At 44.5% G+C, this 20,093-nt stretch overlaps 1 protein-coding gene across 2 annotated transcripts in view; it reads left to right on the top strand.

The window, feature by feature from the left end:
* Nucleotides 1-370: 370 nt before the first annotated feature.
* The window catches only part of C1QTNF7 (C1q and TNF related 7), a 91,718-nt gene continuing 71,995 nt past the window's right edge, over nt 371-20,093 (top strand). Inside the window, exon 1 of one of the 2 annotated variants that reach the window (XM_063135225.1) lies at nt 371-646. In XM_063135225.1, coding sequence (XP_062991295.1) covers nt 580-646 — 67 coding nt within the window. In that variant the 5' untranslated portion in view covers nt 371-579. The remainder of the gene's footprint in view (nt 647-20,093) is intronic. The other variant, XM_063135226.1, reaches the window with a different exon arrangement.

Raw genomic sequence — 20,093 nt, 5'->3', positions numbered from 1 at the left:
CTGTATTGATTTAGAGGTTGATGACCCCTGTTGCAAACTCCACCATAAACACAGCTTTGGCCAGGAAAAAAAAAAGAGAGTTTCCCTTCTATATTTTTCTTTTCACAGAAGGAGACAACTTGGACTATTAAAGTTTGCAAATATTATGCCACATTATTGCCCTGAGGCCATGCTGCCTCATTGATTTACAGTGCAATCTTACACATGTCTACCCGGAACTAAGTGCCATTGAGTTCAATGGAGCTTACTCCCAGGTAAGTGGGTGTAGGATTGTAGCCTAAATGGCATATGATGGCAGTTTGGAAGCAAAGCAAATATCTTGCCCCTTTTGCTGTGTGCAGGGACCTCTTCTCTGTGTTTCATAGCAAAGTTGACAGTTGCTTTAAATTAGAATGGCTGGCTGGAGTTCAACGCAATGAGTGGGAGTTTATTTAGCTGAAAAAGACAGTTGCAAAACTTGGGAATCGGGCTCCAAATGAGCTGGGAGAAGTCCATTATTGGACAGTAAGGCACTTCTCCTTGTTTTTGGAAGAATTTTCACTCTTTGGCGTATTTATATTTGTGTGAATTTTAAAAAGTATGTTGCAGCTCCAGAGGAAGCATAGGATTTTGTTGGAATACTTGAGTACAGTGGCTGCAGCACAAGGTAAGACCCTGCTGATTTTGTTGTGAAGTTCTTAGAAAAGCAATTAATGGAGGGAACAAAAATCAGGAGGGCTTTCATGAAAATGCAGGTTTGTCCAAAAGAAGAGCCGTATGAGATATCTAGTGCTGCAAAGTTGCCCAGAATGCAGAGTTATATACCCTAAACAACATTAAGTGCAAGTGGAACTGTAAAAGCACTCAGTTGCTCAAGCAGAATGACTCTAACAGCCTGTTTCTTTCAGATTTGGAACTTATAGCTAGGGTCACCATACTAAAATTTGCCACATCTAGCATCTCATTTGCATATTCTGCAGGTTATCTCTGGCAATTATGAAAATCATGTGCTTTGGGGAGAGGAAGGGTTTACCACTACCACCCTAATTTCCCACTCCTTTTGAAATTGGTTTATAGATAGAAAAAAAGTTGTTTTGGCTTTATTAGATTTTTTTTTTTTTGCATCTAACATATATTTGAATCATCAAATGCTAAATAAAATGTAATACTTTTATATGCCACCTTCTATATTGTAAGAAGTCTTAAGCAGCACATTTTCTGGGAGTAACTCCCATTAAATAAATATATATTGGATTGTAGTGTTAGTGTAATTCAGTAATTACAAATGCCTTGCAAATCACTTCATTATCTGTGCTTTTCTTATGCATGGAAATTCTTTACTAACTCTTCTCTGTATTTAATTGGGTGCTTTCATTTTTTTATTATTATTATTTTTTTGGTCAGTCTTAACACTTTTTGGTGGACTTTTTGTTTCTGTTTGATACCAATACCACTGTGATGATGATATCTTATACATGTTTACTCATATGTATTTCCCATTGAGTCCAATGGGGTTTACTCCCAGGCAAGTGAGAGCATCCCAGGGAACATAGGATTGCTTGTAAAATCTTTCTGAAACTGGAGATAGAGCTACAACCTCGGAATTGGGAGTTGGAGGTCCAATCACCTCTCCTTCCCCCTCCATGCTAGCATGGAGAGAACAGTGCTGGCTGCCTCTCTGAGATCGGAAACTCGTCTTTGGAGGGGGGGAAGGGGGCATTCCAGTGGGCAAGACAGACTTTCAGAGGATATAAAGTTTTTACAAACTGGGAGAGAGGCTGGAATGAGAGACCCCAGGGAGAAGAAGGACAGGCTTAGGCCTAGATGAGGCCCCTCAGACTGTCATGACAGGGCTGGAATCTCCTTGGCCTTGATTTTAGTATGTGGTGAATTAGTCACAGTAATACCATCTAATGCAGCATTTTAAGTATCCAGTATCTGAGGCTGTAAGCCTATATGCACCAGTTGCTGGGGAACATGGGCAGGAGTGTGCTGTACTGCCTGTAGGTCCCTGGCCGACAGCTGGCCGGCCACTGTATGAACAGAATGCTGGACTAGATGGACCCTCAGTCTGATCCAGCATGACATTTCTTATGTTCTTAAGACCCACTCAACAGCCCGGAGGCTCAAATTGAACATGGATATTTCAGGATTTTATGTTATGTTAGGAAAATGGGCAGTGGGTGGGTGTATGTGGGTGTGAAATTGATTGCAAAAGCAGCACTAGGGAAGGTGGGTTTTTTTTAATCAAAATCCACCTCCCCCCAAAGAATTCCCCTAGTTTTCCCCATGGGTAGGAAAGCAATTAATCCCCTTTTCTGCTTCCACCAGCACTGCTCTTTCAGTCAACTTCACAGATTCCACCTGACTGCATTTCCCCTAGAACACCCAACACACCAGAAGACTGGAGAACAACACTGTACTACACTGCAGTATTGTCACACCCTATTCTCTCACCCCTCCCTCCTAGCAGTATGGTTTTAACAGCACTGGAATATATTCAAGTGCCACCTCCTACAATATGGATATGATCCAGGGGGATGTCTTTGCATTAGCAGGGGAGGTTTAAAAATGTTTATAAACTTGGTATTTTTTCTTAGATTTTGTTGAATGAAATAAGACCTAAGTTGGGAAGTTTATGAACTGCTGTCTTAGGTGCTGTCATGGGCTGAGCCCATGGTTTTTTTAAGAGAACATCTTTTGCTTCATCCCAGGGAGAGGCAGAGGGGTTTCTTTGTGTCTGAAAAGGGAGTAGCAAATGAAATGCCAAGGCCGTGCTGGGCAAGAAGCGCCTGGCATCTGATAACACCTCCCCGGGCTGGTACCGGGGGGGAGTAACAAGTTGCAGCTGTGCAATGTCTGGGAGCATTCCCCCTCCCTTTGGGAGAGGTATGGGTTACTATGGGGTTTCTATTGGACAGGGTGGGTCTGGTGACAGGGGAGTCCCAGAAAGGGATAAAAGGGCACCCAAGGGTCCGGTCTCTTTCCTGTGGGATGTCAGGAGTCCAGCGTGTGTGTGGAGAGTCAGAGCATCCAGACCAGGCCGGCTGGATGGCGGAGGCTCCCGAGGGAAGGAGTCCTAATTTGAGTGACATGAAGCCAAGTTGGAGTGAGCAACAAAGGGGTTGAGGCGCAGAATTAAGTGTTTGTTTTGTTTTAACTTAGGTTTGGGTACAATTGGGTAAGGGACCTTGCCAGAGTTACGGCTGGTGGGTGGTAAAAGTGGGGAGTGAGTGTGAATTCTATTAGGCTTGAGTGCGTAAAAGGGGAGGATAAGGTATTAGTTCTTGCTGTCCTAAGTGTGTCATTCCTTTGTCTGTGTTTTCCTCCCAAACCTCTTACGTGTTTACCTTAATGTGTGGACCCTTATGGAAGTGTGTAGTGTGAAGAATAAAAGTGTTTGGTCCCTATTTCTGGAGTGTGGTGTTGTTTCTTTGAGAACCTAGACTTCAAAGGGTTAACAAGCGGCAGTGAAGGAGCGTGAGTCTGGGCTGGCTGAGTCACACACCCCTTCTCTGCCCGGGGAATCGCAGAGTCAAACCAAGTGATTCCACTACAGGTGCTACTTTTGCGTTGGAATAGATATACTACTTCCTAATCACTGCTACACTAAAATTCTACATTTCTCAATTGTTCTCAATGAAGACCCAAACACAGGAATAAAAATTAATCTGGAAATCCCTTCTGAGGACAATGAGTGGGTAATATTTTTAATGTCTATGGCCCTCTAAATGTCAATCATAGCTGTGATTCCAGTCATTGGCTAAAAACACTGAAAAATGGCTGGAAGCTCATTTTCTCGCAAAACAAATGTGCAGAATAGTTTCTTCACATCTTGCTGTGTATCTCTACTTCTACAAAGGTGAGAATTTTATTTTTATGAAGGCCGGGAATCTAGGGCAGCTAAGGGTGCAAACTGGCACTAGGTGACATGGTAGAATCTGGGTAAAACCCAGGCAATATTGTAGCCCTACTTATAACATAATCCTAGGCATGTTTACTCACAAGTTTGTCCCATTGCATTCAGTAGTGCTTACTCCCAGGTAAGTGTGCCTAGGACTGCAGACTTAATTAGAATGGGTGTTGGAGGTTAACATTACTTCTGAATGTGTACAACTGTGAACATTTTAAATTGTGAAGTTATTTAAGTTGCTGCTAACATAGTTTAGGCCTGACACTGGAAACTAGCTTCTACTCCAAAATGTATAAGTAGTTATTTAAAATCCTCAAAATGGCTGAAATGGAGAAACTGGCTAACAACATTAACTGAAGGAATGGCCTGCTAATTTAGGGGGAAATGTCAGGTGTGTGTTTTTATATGCAAACAATGCTAAACTTTTTTGTAATATGTAAAAATGATGAATAATGTTTTAACTTAAAATAAACAAACAAAAGAATTATAGTAAGTACAATACAGCTAAAGTGAAGCACCTTTTGTGTGAGAATTGAAATAGTCAGGGCTATAAAGTGATTGATTTTTAGCTGGATTGGACCCATTTAAAAGGATAATAATTGCACATATATTTGGGTTGGTTGTTGTCTTCCTGTTACCCACTCATTTCAGTGTTTTCAATTTGGCTTCCCCATGAAAGGCGTGGACTTGATTCCAAACATTCACTGTAGCTCTGTTGCTATGGTTCCCCATACTCTTGTTTTTCAGATGGTTCTGTAAATATAAAATAACCCATAAGGCTTTGAAGTCATGTTCTAGCAAAGTCAGAACAATTCCAAAATATCTCTCTCTCTCTCTCTCTCTCTCTCTCTCTCTCTCTCTCTCTCTCTCTCTCACACACACACACACACACACACACACACACACACACACACACACACGGCTGGTTGGGCATTGGCTGACACATGCAATGGAACAAGCAAAAGCAACAAACTTTACTGGGCTCTCTTGCCATACAAATTATTAGGGGTGTGCACGGACCCCCCACTCCGCTTCTCTTCCAGATCCGCGATTTGCAGATTGGGCCGCTCCGCTCCGCCTATGTCCACTCCGCTCCGCTGTGGAGCTCCGGATCCGGATTGGAGCTCCGTTTCCCCCCCCCCATAGGCTTGCATTGAAAGCTAAAAAAGTATACAACTTTTTTTCTGTTAAAGTTAGAAACCTCAAGTTTGGCACCATGACACCTCATGGATGTATACACATGCACGCCAAGTTTCAAGCCAATCCCATCATCCCCTGATTTTTGGGGAATTTTTGAAAATAGGGCACCCCATTCATACCCCTTTCGATAGCTCCGTCAATTTGCATGTTAGAAACCTCAAACTCGCCACCATGATAGCTTATCCAGGGATACACACGCACACCAAGACTCAAGGCAATCCCATCATCCCCTGATTTTTGGCGGGGCTCTAACCTCTAACGCACCACCCATAACCCCAATTCACACCCCTTTCAATAGCTCCGTCAATTTGCATGTTAGAAACCTCAAAATTGCTACCATGATAGCTTATCCATGTGTCCACATGGACGCCAAGTTTCAAGCCAATCCCATCATCCCCTGATTTTTGGGGAATTTTTGAAAATCGGGCACCCCATTCACACCCCTTTCGATAGCTCCGTCAATTTGCACGTTAGAAACCTCAAACTTGGCACCATGATAGCTTATCCAGGGATACACGCCAAGATTCAAGGCAATCCCATCATCCCCTGATTTTTGGCGGGGCTCTAACCTTTTAACTCACCCCAAATCAAGTCCCATTTTACAACTACATCAATTTGCATGTCAGAAACCTCACCTTTGGTCCCATGACAGCTTACCCATGTGTCCACATGGATGCCAAGTTTCAAGCCAATCCCATCATCCCCAGATTTTGGGGGAATTTATGAAAGTCGGACACCCCAGTATCTGCAGACAGCTGAATGGGCCCATTTCAAAGGAAATCCCAACATGCCATGAATTGGGGAGTAGAGATAAACCTAAATATGAATCTTCTTCCACACTTGAAAAATGTATTTGGAACTTCCAAAAGTCTAAGTGAGCGCAGGAAGGACTTATCCCCTGAGTCAAAACAAGACACACAAAAACCAAACCATCCCTTCGAGGTGGGCAGGGGAGGAGGGAGGGGAGGCAGGCAGGCAGCAGACATTTCTGGGGGCACAAGGAAGTGAGCCAAGGATAGTTTCAAAGCCAATAATGCATATAAAACGGAATAAATAAATAAATAAATAAACAAAGGAGGGGTGGAATATATATCTGTCTTTTACCAGTAAGAGGGGAGTGGACGTGCCCAAGAGGAGGGGGAATCATCTGCCAATTTGACTGGCCCTGTCTAGGTACCAGCCTTTAAGAAGCAAACGATCACTTCAACTCATGATAGGCATTCAATCCAGTGATTTACCTTTGGAGGGCTCTGATGGCCCTCCAAGGACAGGAGAGTGCACAGGGCACGTCCTTGCCCTAGGGGAGCTCATCCACTTGCACCACATCTATTCAGTTGTTCCCCAAAGTTAGGGTGGGTAGCAGTGCTGTGTTTTTTCTATCTCTTATTATTGGCTTAGTATATGATTTCAGAAAAGTCCGTTCAGACTAAGAAAGAGAAGTTCCCAGAATCCCAAGTTACCCGTTTTGCCTATCCCCTCCTCCAACTTTGGGATCATGTGATCCTGACCAGGAGTTGACTCTGCCCCTCAGCCCTTCGAAAAAGGTATTTTCCCGCTGTTTTACCCGATTTTTCCAAAAATTCTAGCAAGCGAACCACAGCACACAGAGAGCTGAGAGTAGGCTCAAAATGACCCCCAGCCACGACTCTCTAAGCACACGAACTTTCAGAAAGATAGCTTTAAAAACAACACGGTTATCCCCTATTCTTTTCCGCAATGCAATCCTATGGGCGAAATTTTTCAAAATGGCGATTGGATCGGTCCACGAAAAGAGAAGCGCTCCGCTTATGGGCGCTTCTCTTTGCCGTGCTTCTACGGGTCCCTGGTCCGCTTCTACTCTGCCTCTGGGCAAGACGGAGCAGGCCAATTTGCTTCTGATTCTCCTCTTCTAATCGGAGCGGAGCACATCCCTAAAAATTATTATGGCTGCTTAACGATTGGTGTGAGAAAGCAAGCAATCAAGATGAAAGGAAGCATTCAACTCTGCAGTCACGCCCTCAAATGCAGTTTCAACGAGATTTACTTTGTTTATTAACACATTCTTAGCCCACATTTCCATCCACACAGGACCTTCAGGGAAGCAGTTAACCAATTATTAAAATAAATAAATCATTGTGATTAGAAATAAAATGGCCTGGTCATTTAAGTTCAACGACTGGTTCATACATTCAGTAGAATCAAGTCATAAAACTTTTCCTATATTGTACAAGCTCAAACTACAGAAAGTTTGGAGGTGGGAGGACAGGAGCGGCTTTGCTCATTTGGATGCTCTTTAGCAGAGAGACTCACAGCAAAGTTTGAAAACCTGCACTGCAAATGTGCAGGTTTTCACTTCTTTAGTCCTACAGTGTCCATCCAGATACCCCAAATTGAAGCCCACAAGCAGGATCTTAGCACAATCCTCCTGATATGAAGAGGCAAGTCCTGCCTGTCTCTGATACTGGAGGTAATACATAACCAGCATGACCAGCAGCTATTGACAGCCTTAACCTCCATGAATTTGACAAGGACTATGTCTTGTAAAAGTGAATTCCATAGTTTATCTACACCAAGCAGGATATTCCACTATGAAAGTGGTATGAAAGTGGTATATAAGAGGCAGGAGCCACACTACTGCTTTATAATGGTACTGAAGTGCGCTGACACCTGTTGGGGCCCATTGACACAACTACACCAAGCAGGATATAACACTATGAAAGCAGTATATGGTATGTGTCAATGGGCCCCAACAGTCGTCAGTGCACTTCAATACCACTATAAAGCAGCAGTGTGGCTCCTGCCTTTTATATACTGCTTTCATAGTGGAATATCCTGCTTGGTGTAGATGAGCCCTATGTGCTGTATGAAGAAGTACTTTCTTTTATCTGTCCCGAATCTCCCACCATTTAGCTTCATTGCATGATTGTGGGTAAAAGGACTTTCAGAAAATGGGTGGTTGGCTGCAGATTGGCCATTTATCATGTGTCACAAAGGACTTCAAACTGTTCTCCCTTTGCATCAAATGACTTTTGTAGATTGCCCCCTGCTTAATATTAAACTGCATTTGCCATTTTAATCCTCGTTCCCCCAGTTTGTAGTGATCCTTTTAGAGCTCTTTGCTGTCCCTTTTTGTTTTAACCCCTGAATAATTTGGTATCATCAGCTAACTGTGCCACGTCATTGCACACACCCCTAACTACAGTGAATTTATGAACAAATAAAAAATGCACTGGTTCATCTCCCAATACAGGTCATTGGGAGACTCTGCTGTTTATTGTGAGAATTCTCCATGTATTCCTACTCTGTGCTTCCTGTTCTTTAACCAATTGGGGATCCATAAGAGGACTTCTCTTGACTGCTACATTTGCTCAGGAGTCTCTGGTAAGGGACTTTATCAAAACAGTCCAACTGAACAATGTCTACCAGATCATCCTGATCCACAACCTATTCGCATTTCTATCCACATGCTTTGATACTTCAAAAGAATTTTAACATTTTCAAGCCATGCTGATTCTTCTTCAGCAAGACTTGTCCTTCTATATCAGGGCAACATGCAGCCCACTCTGGCTATTTGTGCACACACAGAGAGAGAATCCCTGCTGCTCTTGTTGCTAAAATGAGTGATTCTCATGGAAAACAAGGCATTTGGCAAGCTGTTTGGCTGGCTGTTGGGAGGGTGATTCTGCTCAGAAACAGTGCCTATGCTTCCCATGGGCCCTATTTCCCTGCAGAGTGGGCCTCCTAACAACCAGCATACAGCTGTTTGGTGGACTCTTGGAACCCGATTCTTCTGGGAAACATGGTGTGCACTCCCTCTGTGCCTTGTTTCCCAGCAAAATAGAGGCGAATTTGGCCACTTGCACTGCTGATAGAGCTGTGTGGGTGGCCCATGCAGTGTTCCAGGATGGCCATTATGGCCCTTCAAACCCCCGGAAGTTGCCCACCCCTCTACTATATGCTTAGCATTAATAGTTGCACCAGTTTACCCAGAAAGGATGTTAACCTAACCACCCTGTAATTACCTGGATCACTTTTTAAAAATGGCGTTATGGTGGCTACTTTCCAGTCCTCTGGTATAGAAGCTGATCTTAGGGACATGAATGTAGTGAGGTGTACTTCTGAATAAAGTGGTGTAGGAATGGGCTATGAGACCCATTGAATTTATTTATTTATTTATTTATTTATTTATTAAACTTATATACCGCTCCCATAGCCAGGGCTCTCTGGGCGGTTTACAGAAATTCTAAAATTGAGGTAAAAACAAGTATACAAAATTTAAAACTCTAAAACACAGAACATACACATAAAGCATTAAAAACCGATTAAAAACTAAACATGTGGGTAATTAGGATGTGCCGCCATATGCCTGGGCAAAGAGGAAAGTCTTAACCTGGAGCCAAAAGGATAGCAGCGTTGGTGCCAGGCAAGCCTCATCAGGGAGATCATTCCACAGTCTGGGGCCACCACCGAAAAGGCCCTATCCCTTGTTGCAATACTCCGAGCCTATCTCGGAGTAGGAACCCGGAGGAGGACCTTAGATGTTGAATGTAGTGACCAGGTATATTCACGTCGGGAGAGGCGTTCCATCAGGTATTGTGGTCCCAAGCCGTGTAAGGCTTTATAGGTCAAAACCAGCACCTTGAATTGGGCTCGGAAACATACAGGCAGCCAGTGCAAGCGGACCAGAGCAGGTGTTATATGGTCAAACCTTCTGGTTCCCGAAATCAATTTGGCTGCTGCATTTTGCACGAGCTGCAGCTTCCGAACCGTCTTCAAAGGCAGCCCTACGTAGAGCGCATTGCAGTAATCTAACTTGGAGGTTACCAGAGCATGGACAACTGAAGCCAGGTTATCCCTGTCTAGATAGGGGCATAGCTGGGCCACCAACCGGAGTTTGTAGAAGGCACTCCGTGCCAATGAGGTCACCTGAGCCTCCAGTGACAATGATGGGTCTAAAAGAACCCCCAAGCTACGAACCTGCTCCTTCAGGGTGAGTGCAATCCCATCCAGAACCGGTAGAACACCCCCCATCCTGTCAGCGGAATCACCTACTAACAGCATCTCAGTCTTGTCTGGATTGAGTCTCAGTTTATTAGCCCTCATCCAGTCCATTGTCGCAGCCAGGCACCGGTTCAACGCATCCACAGCCTCTCCTGCTGAAGATGAAAAGGGGAAATAGAGCTGCGTGTCGTCAGCATACTGATGACAGCACACTCCAAAGCTCCGGATGACCGCACCCAGCGGCTTCATGTAAATGTTAAACAACATGGGGGACAAAACCGACCCCTGCGGGACCCCATACTTGAGAGTCCATGGGGCCGAGTAATGTTCCCCAAGCACCACCTTCTGTAACCGACCCGCCAAATAAGAGTGGAACCACTGCAGAGCAGTACCTCCCACTCCCAGCTCAGCGAGTCGTCCCAGAAGGATACCATGGTCAATGGTATCGAAAGCCGCTGAGAGGTCAAGGAGAATCAACAGAGTCACACTCCCTCTCCTGTCTTTCTCCCGACATAGGTCATCATACAGGGTGACCAAGGCTGTTTCCGTGCCAAAACCAGGCCTGAAGCCCGACTGAAATGGATCCAGATACTCAGTCTCATCCAAGAGTGTCTGGAGCTGGCCTGCCACCACCCGCTCAAGGACCTTGCCTAGGACTGGAACATTTGCTACCGGCCTGTAGTTACTAAGATTTTCTGGGTCCAAGGAAGTTTTCTTCAGGAGTGGTCTCACTACCACCTCTTTCAGATGGTCTGGGACCACTCCCTCTTGTAGAGAAGCATTAATCACCTCCTTGGCCCAGCCGGTTGTTCCATCCCTACTAGCTTTTATTAGCCAAGAGGGGCAAGGATCCAGTACAGAGGTGGTTGCGTGGACCTGTCCAAGCACCTTGTCCACATCCTCGAGCTGTACCAACTGAAACTCATCCAAGATAACAGGACAAGCCTGCGCTCTGGACACCTCACTAGATTCAACTGCTATAACACTGGAGTCTAAGTCCCGACGGATGTCAGAGATTTTGTCCTGGAAGTGCCTGGCAAATTCATTACAGCGGTCCTCAGACAGTTCTACAATGTCCTTGGGGCCAGCATCTAATAGCCCCTGAACAACTCTGAAAAGTTCCGCTGGGCGGCAGATTGATGAAGTAATAGTGGCTGCAAGATACTGTTTTTTTGCTGCCCTTACTGCCTTTGAATATGTTGTATTATATGCACTTACCAGGAGTTGATTACATCCATCTGGAGCTCGCCTCCATCTGTCCTCTAGCCGTCTCCTATTTTGTTTCATCGCTCTCAGCTCTGGGGTATACCACAGAGCCGTACGAGCTCTACTCAGGAGAGGGTGCCCGGGAGCAATCCTGTCAACCGCCCGGGTCATTTCTGCATTCCACAGGTCAACCAGGGTTTCGACAGGAGAGCCAGCCCTATCAGCCAGAAAACTCCCCAGAGCCCTTTGGAAACCAATCGGATCCATTAGTCCCCGGGGGCGGACCATCTTAATGGGTCCCCCACCCTTGCAGAGGGGAAAAGCCGCTGTAAGTCTAAATCTCAGCAAGCAGTGATCTGACCATGACACGGGGACTGATGTAAAGTCCCCCACTTTCAGATCACCATCTCCCTGTCCAGTTGCAAAAACCAAGTCTAGAGTATGCCCTGCTACATGCGTCGGTCCGATGGAATACTGGGACAGTCCCATGGTTGTCATGGAGACCATGAAATCCTGAGCCGCCCCAGATAGGGTGCCCTCAGCGTGAATGTTGACATCCCCCAGAACCAACAGTCTGGGGGCTCTCAACAGCACATCCAAGACCACCTCCGTCAGCTCAGCCAGGGAGCCTGTTGAGCAGCAGGGTGGGCGGTACACCAACAGGATCCCTAATCTGTCCCGTTGGCCCAACACAAGGTGCAAACACTCCAGACCAGTAGTTGCATGGACAGGGAGCCTGGAGAGGGAGATGGAATTCCTATAGACCACAGCAACCCCCCCTCCCCGGCCCTCAGGTCTACCCTGATGCTGAACCAAGTACCCCGGTGGGCATAGCTGGGAGAGACTAACTCCTCCCTGCTCTCCCACCCAGGTCTCAGTTATACATGCCAGATCAGCTGCCTCATCCACAATTAAGTCGTGGATGAGGGAGTTTTATTATGCACCGATCTGGCATTTAAAAGCAGCATCCAGAGGCCCGAGGGCTGGCTGATAGGGCAACCAACAAACCTGCGGGTGCAAGGAGGGCCGGAACACGGGACAGCCATTAACTGTCTGCTCCGAGTTCCCCTAAACTGGCAAGTCCTTCTCGCAAGGCCATATCTCCCTCTACCCGTCACTACACTAATGGGCACCCCCTCAGATCCCCCCACTTGGCTCTGTATCCTCCCTCCCAGGCACATAGCATAAAACCCACAAAAAGGCAGAGGAGACAGACAGACAACAGCCCATGTCTACAACCAGTAAGTGAACCAGATACAAAAGCTCCTGAGGAATCACAACGTGGGAGTGGAGAATGCCCCTGCCCCCTGCTTTCTTAAATGCAGTTTATTTACATTTATTTATGCATTTAAAATATTTACAAACCACCTTTCCTTTACAAATTCCAGGGCAGTGTTCCTAGACTGTTCCCTCATGGGGGAGTAAACCACTCCTGCACCTAGAAATGGGGGCACGTCGAGGAAAAGGAGTGGTCCCGACTGTCGAATGCTCTCTCCAGAGAGGTCTGGGCTCCAACTTCCATGTCTTTCCTGCGCCACGCAAAACCCTTTGTATTTTCCCAGACCTTTGAATTTATATAGGGGTTAGGCTATTTTAGCTCCTTGCATTTTTATTCCTTTGCATTGTGTTTCTCATCCATTTAATGCTGCAGTTGTGTTCCTCTGCTCCCTGCTTTTAGAGGGGTGACTTTGTGTAGTTTTATTGTATTTTCCCTTGTAATTGTGCTCATTTTATCTTGTTCTTGTTTTCATCTTCTAAACCTTCAAGAAAACATCTGTTCTAGGGCATAGTATGTATATGTGAATAAATAAGAGAGCAATATGACTTATCCCCAGCCCCCTCCAAAGCATCCTCGCTAGACAGACTGGAAACCCATCTAGCGTAAATACAGGAGATGGGAGGGCTGGGGGCAAAAATGGCCTCTGCCGCTCCTTCTGCCCTGTCAGCTTCAGCCTGGCAGGGCAGAGGAATCTCGGAAACTCCGAGTTCAGGGCTTCCAAGTGGCGAGGGCGCCGTCCATAGGGCTGTGCCCTCCCTGACACTGTATTTTTCTTTGGGTAGGGAAGAGGATTTTATTTTATTTGACAAATAACAATTTTCAAACATGAAGTGGTACCATCCAAGGATAGCTTTCCCCCTTGATTCTGGTGACTGCACTGCCTGGCCCCAACGTTTCCATTTTTTTTCTGGTAGGTAGGGGGGTTTATTGCCAAAAGTAGAAAAGCAGCTTATTCACTGAGGCACAGTATTCCTATGGTTATTTGGGGGGCGGGGGGGATGTGTACTTTCTCTTCAAGCAGAGAGTTATTTTTATTAGGTCAAGAAAATACATCTGTTGCCATTCTGGAAAGATCGTTGACAGAACTCTCAGCTTGACTAGAGGGGTGCCAGGGAACGCCTGGGCCTAGGCCTAGGCCTGGAGGAGGTGCATGTTCTCTCTGCCTTGTGTATGCTAGCTTGGTTTTGTTTGTTTTGGTGTAGGTGTGTCATGTCGAAGAATGTTTTGCTGGTGTGGGTGGGTCTTTGTGCTTCTGTGAAATGGGCATTTTGTTGAGCTTTGTGGGAGTAAATATGTGATTCAGCATCTGGAGTTTAGATCCCATCTCTGCTTTGTACTCAGTTTCTTGGTCAAGATAATTGTCTCTCAGACTGGTCAAATTGCATGTTATGAAAAGGGTGTTGCTGGAGCAGTAAAGTGTGGTTTCAAAAGAGTGACTTTGTGTTTCTTGTACTTAGGTTCTTGGGCAAGTTACTTTTCTTTTAGTCTCACCACTTTGCCTTCTGGGAAATGAATGTTTTGTGACTGTCCATGCCCACCATGGCAGCCATTTTATGAATGGACAAGCCCCCCCAGAGAAGCCATTTTGTGATAGTGCCCATGACATTATCTCAAAATTCCGTATGTGACCACTGAACAAAAAAGGTTGGAGACCTCTGCTTTAGAAATTTGGTAAAGATCTTCTTAGTCCAATGTGCCTTCAGTATTAGTTGAATTCTTCCCCTTGTTTGGGTTGCTCCTGGCTCTGCAGTTTATTGTGGTTTTCTTTTGTTGCCACGTATTTCAAATTATTATTGTTGCTGTAACTGTTTTAAATTAGGGATGCATGAGAATTTTGTTTAGTTATTTGCCCTTAAAGGATAAATGTGTGCCTTTATCCTTTGGTATTCAAACTTTCCCAAATTTTGAAATGTAGTTCTCAAAACAAAAAAATGCATACAAGGTATCTATATTATGGGAAAGTTCACACAAAAATGTATATATTACTGGAAGAAACATACAAAGCAGCACTATATTAAGGAAAACTCTTTACAAAAATGTATATACTAGGCAAACATACAAAAATTGTATGTTAGGAAAAATGCACAGAAAAATGCACACAAATGTCTGTACAGATTTTTTTAAAAGTTGCAAACTGATGCAGAAATGAGTCAGAAAGAACCATCTGTCAGTGATGCTTTAAGGTAGATTCCTGCACTGAGCGGGAGGTTGGACTCGATGGCCTTGTAGGCCCCTTCCAGCTCTGCTATTCTATGATTCTATGAAGATGGGGAAAATGAACAAAACAGTGAAACCAAAAATTAACAGATTTCTCCATTCCTATTTTAATTTTTCTGTTTTAAATGTGTACTTTATTTCTATTGTACATGCCTTTGGGAAACGTTTTGGATGAAAAATGGCTTATAAATGTTAAAATAAATAAGCAGGAAAGCAACCCACACATTGTAGGTGGATGGGTTGGGGAAAGTTCTGCTGTTGTGTGCTGAAGACATATACTGTATCAACCTTGCTAAAGCTAACCAGGTCTAGGTCTGGCAATTGCCTGGATGGGAGACCCCTTGGGGTCCCTGTGTATGTCACTTTAAGATCTGCTGACAAATGATGATAAATGGGGGGGGATGACCTCTTGAGGGTTTTCTTAACAGAGTTAAACTATGATGGGGCTTCACCATTTTAATTTCCAAGACCGTTTATCTATTCTACACAGTATCTCAACCAGACCTGACTGCCAGAAATCTCAGCCAGGTGTTGACAATCAAAGATACCACAAGGAGAACTTATCTCCAAAGCCACTTAAAATTGGCAGGCTGGCGACTCCGCCCAAATATCCCACGCTCTCACCCACAGACATAGAGCTCCATCACACCTATTTTTCTTCCCTGGTTTGCCTGCACGTTTTTTAATCTCCGTTTCATAATCCTCTAACAATCGTAGCTATATCGGTGAATTCTCTTTTCACTTGTTTGCTCACCCACTGCTATTGCGCCTGCTCTGCCCCACCCCTTCTCCTTCCACCTCCAGTTCATTGGTTCTTGTCGTTGATGGATATTGTGATCAAGTGGCAAGCTGCCCCCTTACTCATTGGAGCTCCTAGGGGAATTAACCAAAATGCTTACAGTTACCTCATTTTTAAATATAAAGAGATGAAACTTGGGACTGTGAGAGCTCTTAAGTATTATTATTATTATTATTATTATTATTATTATTATTATTATTATTATTATTATTATTTATATAGCACCATCAATGTACAAGTAGGGCTTTAGGCATGCCAAGTTTGAATCAGATCAGTTCATCCCTTGAGTTTTTAGGAATTTTTAATTTCCCCCTCAAATTCCTTCTCATAAACACACACACAGAGACCTCTGATTCTGTGCAGGGGTGGATTAAGGCAGAATTGGACATGTGTGTGTGTAATTTCAATGTAGCTCATTTATTCCCCAGGCTTGATTCCCTTACTTAAGATTAAATCCCATTGATTTCAACTGCATTTACATCCAAGTCATACTAAATCCAATGCATGCTTACCTTTGAGTAAATCCTGTTGAACAGAGAAAGAGTTACTTCTGATTAAACCAAAGTAAGACCTCAGAAGTAAGCATAGGGTTGCAGAGCACTTCTTTCCAGTTTGCTGTTTTAGATTTTTAAAAACAGTTTCGAAGCGACCACACTATTAAAAATCAATTCTATACATATTTACTCAGGGGCAGCTTCAATATTGACAACTGTGGCTAAAAATTATGCAGATGTAAGCATTTTTGGTTAGCCACAGTTGTCAATATTGAAGATAGAGTGATGGAAATTGGCACCATGATAGCTCTAAAGAAGGGCTTTAGCCATGCCAAGTTTGAATCAGATCTATTCATTACTTGATTTTTAGGATTTAAAAAAAAATGTTTCCCCTCAAGCCATTCTCCTGATGCCAATGCCAAATTCCACCTGTTTGCATTTGCGGAGGATCTGTTTTCCTTTATTTATTTATTTATTTATTTTATTACATTTATATACTGCCCCACAGCCGAAGCTCTCTAGGCGGTTTACAACAATTAAAAATAGTAAACATTAAAAGTGAGCATTAAATTTGATAATGCACAGCTGTGCATCTCCAGTTCATAAAAAGTAGAGCTCTGCTGGGGTCCTCAGTAGAGGTGTGCTCCGCTCCGATTAGAATCGGAGAATCAGAAGCGAATTGGCCTGCTCCGCCTTGCCCAGAGGCAGAGTAGAAGCGGACCACGGACCCTTAGAAGCAAGGCGAAGAGAAGCGCCCATAGGAGAAGTGCTTCTATTTTCGCAGAGCGCTCCGATCGCCATTTTGAAAAATTTCACCCCTAGGATTGCATTGCGGAAAAGAAAAGGGGATAACTGTGTTGTTTTTAAAGCTATCTTTCTGAAACTTCTTGTGCTTAGAGAGTCGTGGCTGGGGGTCATTTTGAGCCTACTCTCAGCTCTCTGCGTGGTGCGGTTTGCTTGCTATAATTTTTGGGAAAAGTGGGTAAAAAAAAGCAGGAGAGGTACCTTTTTGAAGTGCTGAGAGGCAGATTCATGATCACATGATACCAAAGTTGGAGGAGGGGATAGGCAAAACGGGATTTGGGATACTGGGAAACTTCTCTTTCTTAGTCTGTGAATGGACTTTTCCCAGTGTTTTTTAAAACAGTAGCCCCACCAAATGCACAAACACAACCTGAAATCATATACTAAGCAAATAAATAACAGATAGGAAACACAGCACTGCTACCCACCCTAACCTTGGTGAACAACTGAATAGATGTGGTGCGAGGGGATGAGGTCCCCTAGGGCATATGGACATGCCCAGTGCACAGACACTGTGTCCTGCCCTGGAGGGTCATCAGAGCCCTCCAAAGGTTAACCAGTGGACAGACTGAAGCTAATGCCTGTCATGAGTTGAAGTGACAGGTAGCTTTTTAAGACTGGTACTTACTTAGGGCCAGTCAACAATTGGCACAGTTCCCCCTCCCCTGGGCATGTCCACTTTCCTCTTACTGGTAAAAGACAGACATAGCCTTTTTTTAAAAAATCTTCTTGTTGTTTATTCAGCAACACTGCTGCTTTTAATTCCACCCCTCCTTTGTTTATTTATTTATTTATTTATTTATTCCATTTTATATTTACACCCCATAGCCCAAGCTCTCCTGGCTTTTCCTCTTCAGTGAAGTCAGGCAGGCTTTCATTGTGGTTCAACTCCTTACTGTTGTTGTTGTTGTTATTATTAGTGCTATTAATATTAATTAGTACTGCTATTATTAACGTTACTATTGTTGTTGTTTAATAATGGCTGTGATCACAGTGCAGTCAATCAACTCTGAAGCAAGGATCACAAAGCTTTTACTCTTATCCTCCTAGCCTCCTAGTTATGGGATGCAAAAGAAAAGGCATCTCTCTGTGCTGCTCCCACCTCACAGGGATGGTTTGCAGTACTGGCTTTGAAACTATCCTTGGCTCACTTCCTTGTGCCCCCAGAAATGTCTGCTGCCTGCCTGCCTTCCCTCCCCCCTCGCCTGCCCACCTCGCAGGGATGGTTTTTGTGTGCCTTGCTTCGATTCAGGGGATAAGTCCTTCCTGCGCTCACTTACACTTTTGGAAGTTCCAAATAAATTTTTCAAGTGTGGAAGAAGATTCATATAGGTTTATCTACTCCCCAATTCATGGCATGTTGGGATTTCCTTTGAAATGGCCCCTGTCTGCAGCTTTAAATCCCTGAGATACTGGGGTGTCTGGTTTTCAAAAATTCCCCAAAAATCAGGGGAGGCTTGGATTGGCTTGAGTCTTGGCATGCATGTGTATCCATGGATAATCTATCATGGTACCGAGTTCGAGGTTTCTAATGTGAAAATTGACATAGTTCTAGCATGGGACTTGATTTGGGGTGAGTTAAAAGGTTTAAGCCCCGCCAAAAATCAGGGGATGGTGGGATTTGCTTGAAACTTGGCATGAATGTGGATCTAGATGGCATCTGGGAGGGTGCCCACTTCAATTTTTTTTTATCTGTCAAAATGTCGGAGAACAGTCCATGTCTGAAAATGGGGTGTCTGATTTTCATAAATTCCCCCAAAATCAGGGGAGGCTTGGATTGGCTTGAGTCTTGGCATGCGTGTGTATACATCCATGAGGTGTCATGGTGCCAAACTTGAGGTTTCTAACTTTAACAGAAAAAAAGTTGTAGAGTTTTTTGGATTTCAATGCAAGCCTATGGGGGGAAAGCGGAGCTCCGATCCGGATCCAGAGCTCCGCAGCGGAGCGGAGCGGACTATAGGCGGAGCGGGGCAGAGCGAAGAGGCCCGATCTGCAAATTGCAGATCTGGAAGAGAAGCAGATCGGGGGGGTCCGTGCACACCCCTAGTCCTCAGGGATGTGTGATCCCCCTCGCTCTGGCTTTGTTTTCTAGCGATTTACTGATGTAATGTTTCATCAGCTGGTAATGAGGGTGGGGTTGGAGCAGTAAAAAGTCCATTCAACAGACCAAGCACAAATCCATTTGTGACACGGCGTGCTGGAGGAGGAGAACCACCCCGCCCTCCCCATTTGTCAGCAAGGCTCCATTCAAAGCACACACAGCCAACAAAGGAAAAAGCAAGAGGACAGCAATACTCGGAGGCTTAAGGTCGCATTAAATCCTCTTGGGGAAAATAATCCAGACTTTACTCGCACCAAAATAATATGCAAAATGGAGGGAAAGAGGCAAGATGAGTGCAGGACAGGAACGACATCATGTGAGTCCCACGCTGCAATACCAGACGTGGTGAGAGTGTGTTAAACTGCTTCATCCTTCAGAAGACTGTGGGGCCCTCAGCAGCTGCCATCTCTCACTATCTCCTACTTCCAGCCTCAGCAACTGCTTCTGTGGTTTTAAAGGGGAAAAGCTTCTTTGGATTGTGATCTGGCCGTTCTTACACCAAGGTCCAAACAAATGAGCTCACTCGAGGGAAGGAGTCTGGGCTGTTGAAAAGAACACAAAATATGGTCTCCCCCTCTGATACGTCATGGTTTGTCCCCCAATGATTAGAATTCTGTGGCAGAATGGGATGCACAAGCTCTTCCTCCACACATGCTCCACCTAGTACAGTGACGGGCATTTCGCTAGATTACATATTGGTTCTTATTTAGTCATTCTACCATTTGGGTTTCTTCTCCTGCTTTGCTGTCCTAGAATTGATTCCAGCTCTCTATCATCACAAAATGATGACTTATGGCTGTGTTTAAACTTAATGAGGACCACCCCTGCCTATTCTACATTCACAAATCTCTTTGGAATAATCTTAAAATATGGAAAGCAAAGTCTGTACCATGAGCCAAAACATCTGGGGGAAACCTAGTTGTTGTTGTTTTTTTAATGGAGAGAATCGTTCCAAATGTGCAATATACAAATACGTATCATAAGACATGGGTTCCTTGTCAACACCAGTATTGTACAGTGACTTGAGCTTTGCCTGGGCTTCAAATCCGTTTGACTCTGAGTCCAAAGTTCACTGGGTACCTCAGAGGGTTGCTGTGAAGAAAAAATGGGATTACTCTCAT

Source organism: Elgaria multicarinata, chromosome 10, assembly GCF_023053635.1.
Source record: "Elgaria multicarinata webbii isolate HBS135686 ecotype San Diego chromosome 10, rElgMul1.1.pri, whole genome shotgun sequence".
Lineage (NCBI taxonomy): Eukaryota > Metazoa > Chordata > Lepidosauria > Squamata > Anguidae > Elgaria > Elgaria multicarinata.
Note: the sequence above shows the minus strand (reverse complement) of the source record. Positions and strands in the feature narration are given on the sequence as shown.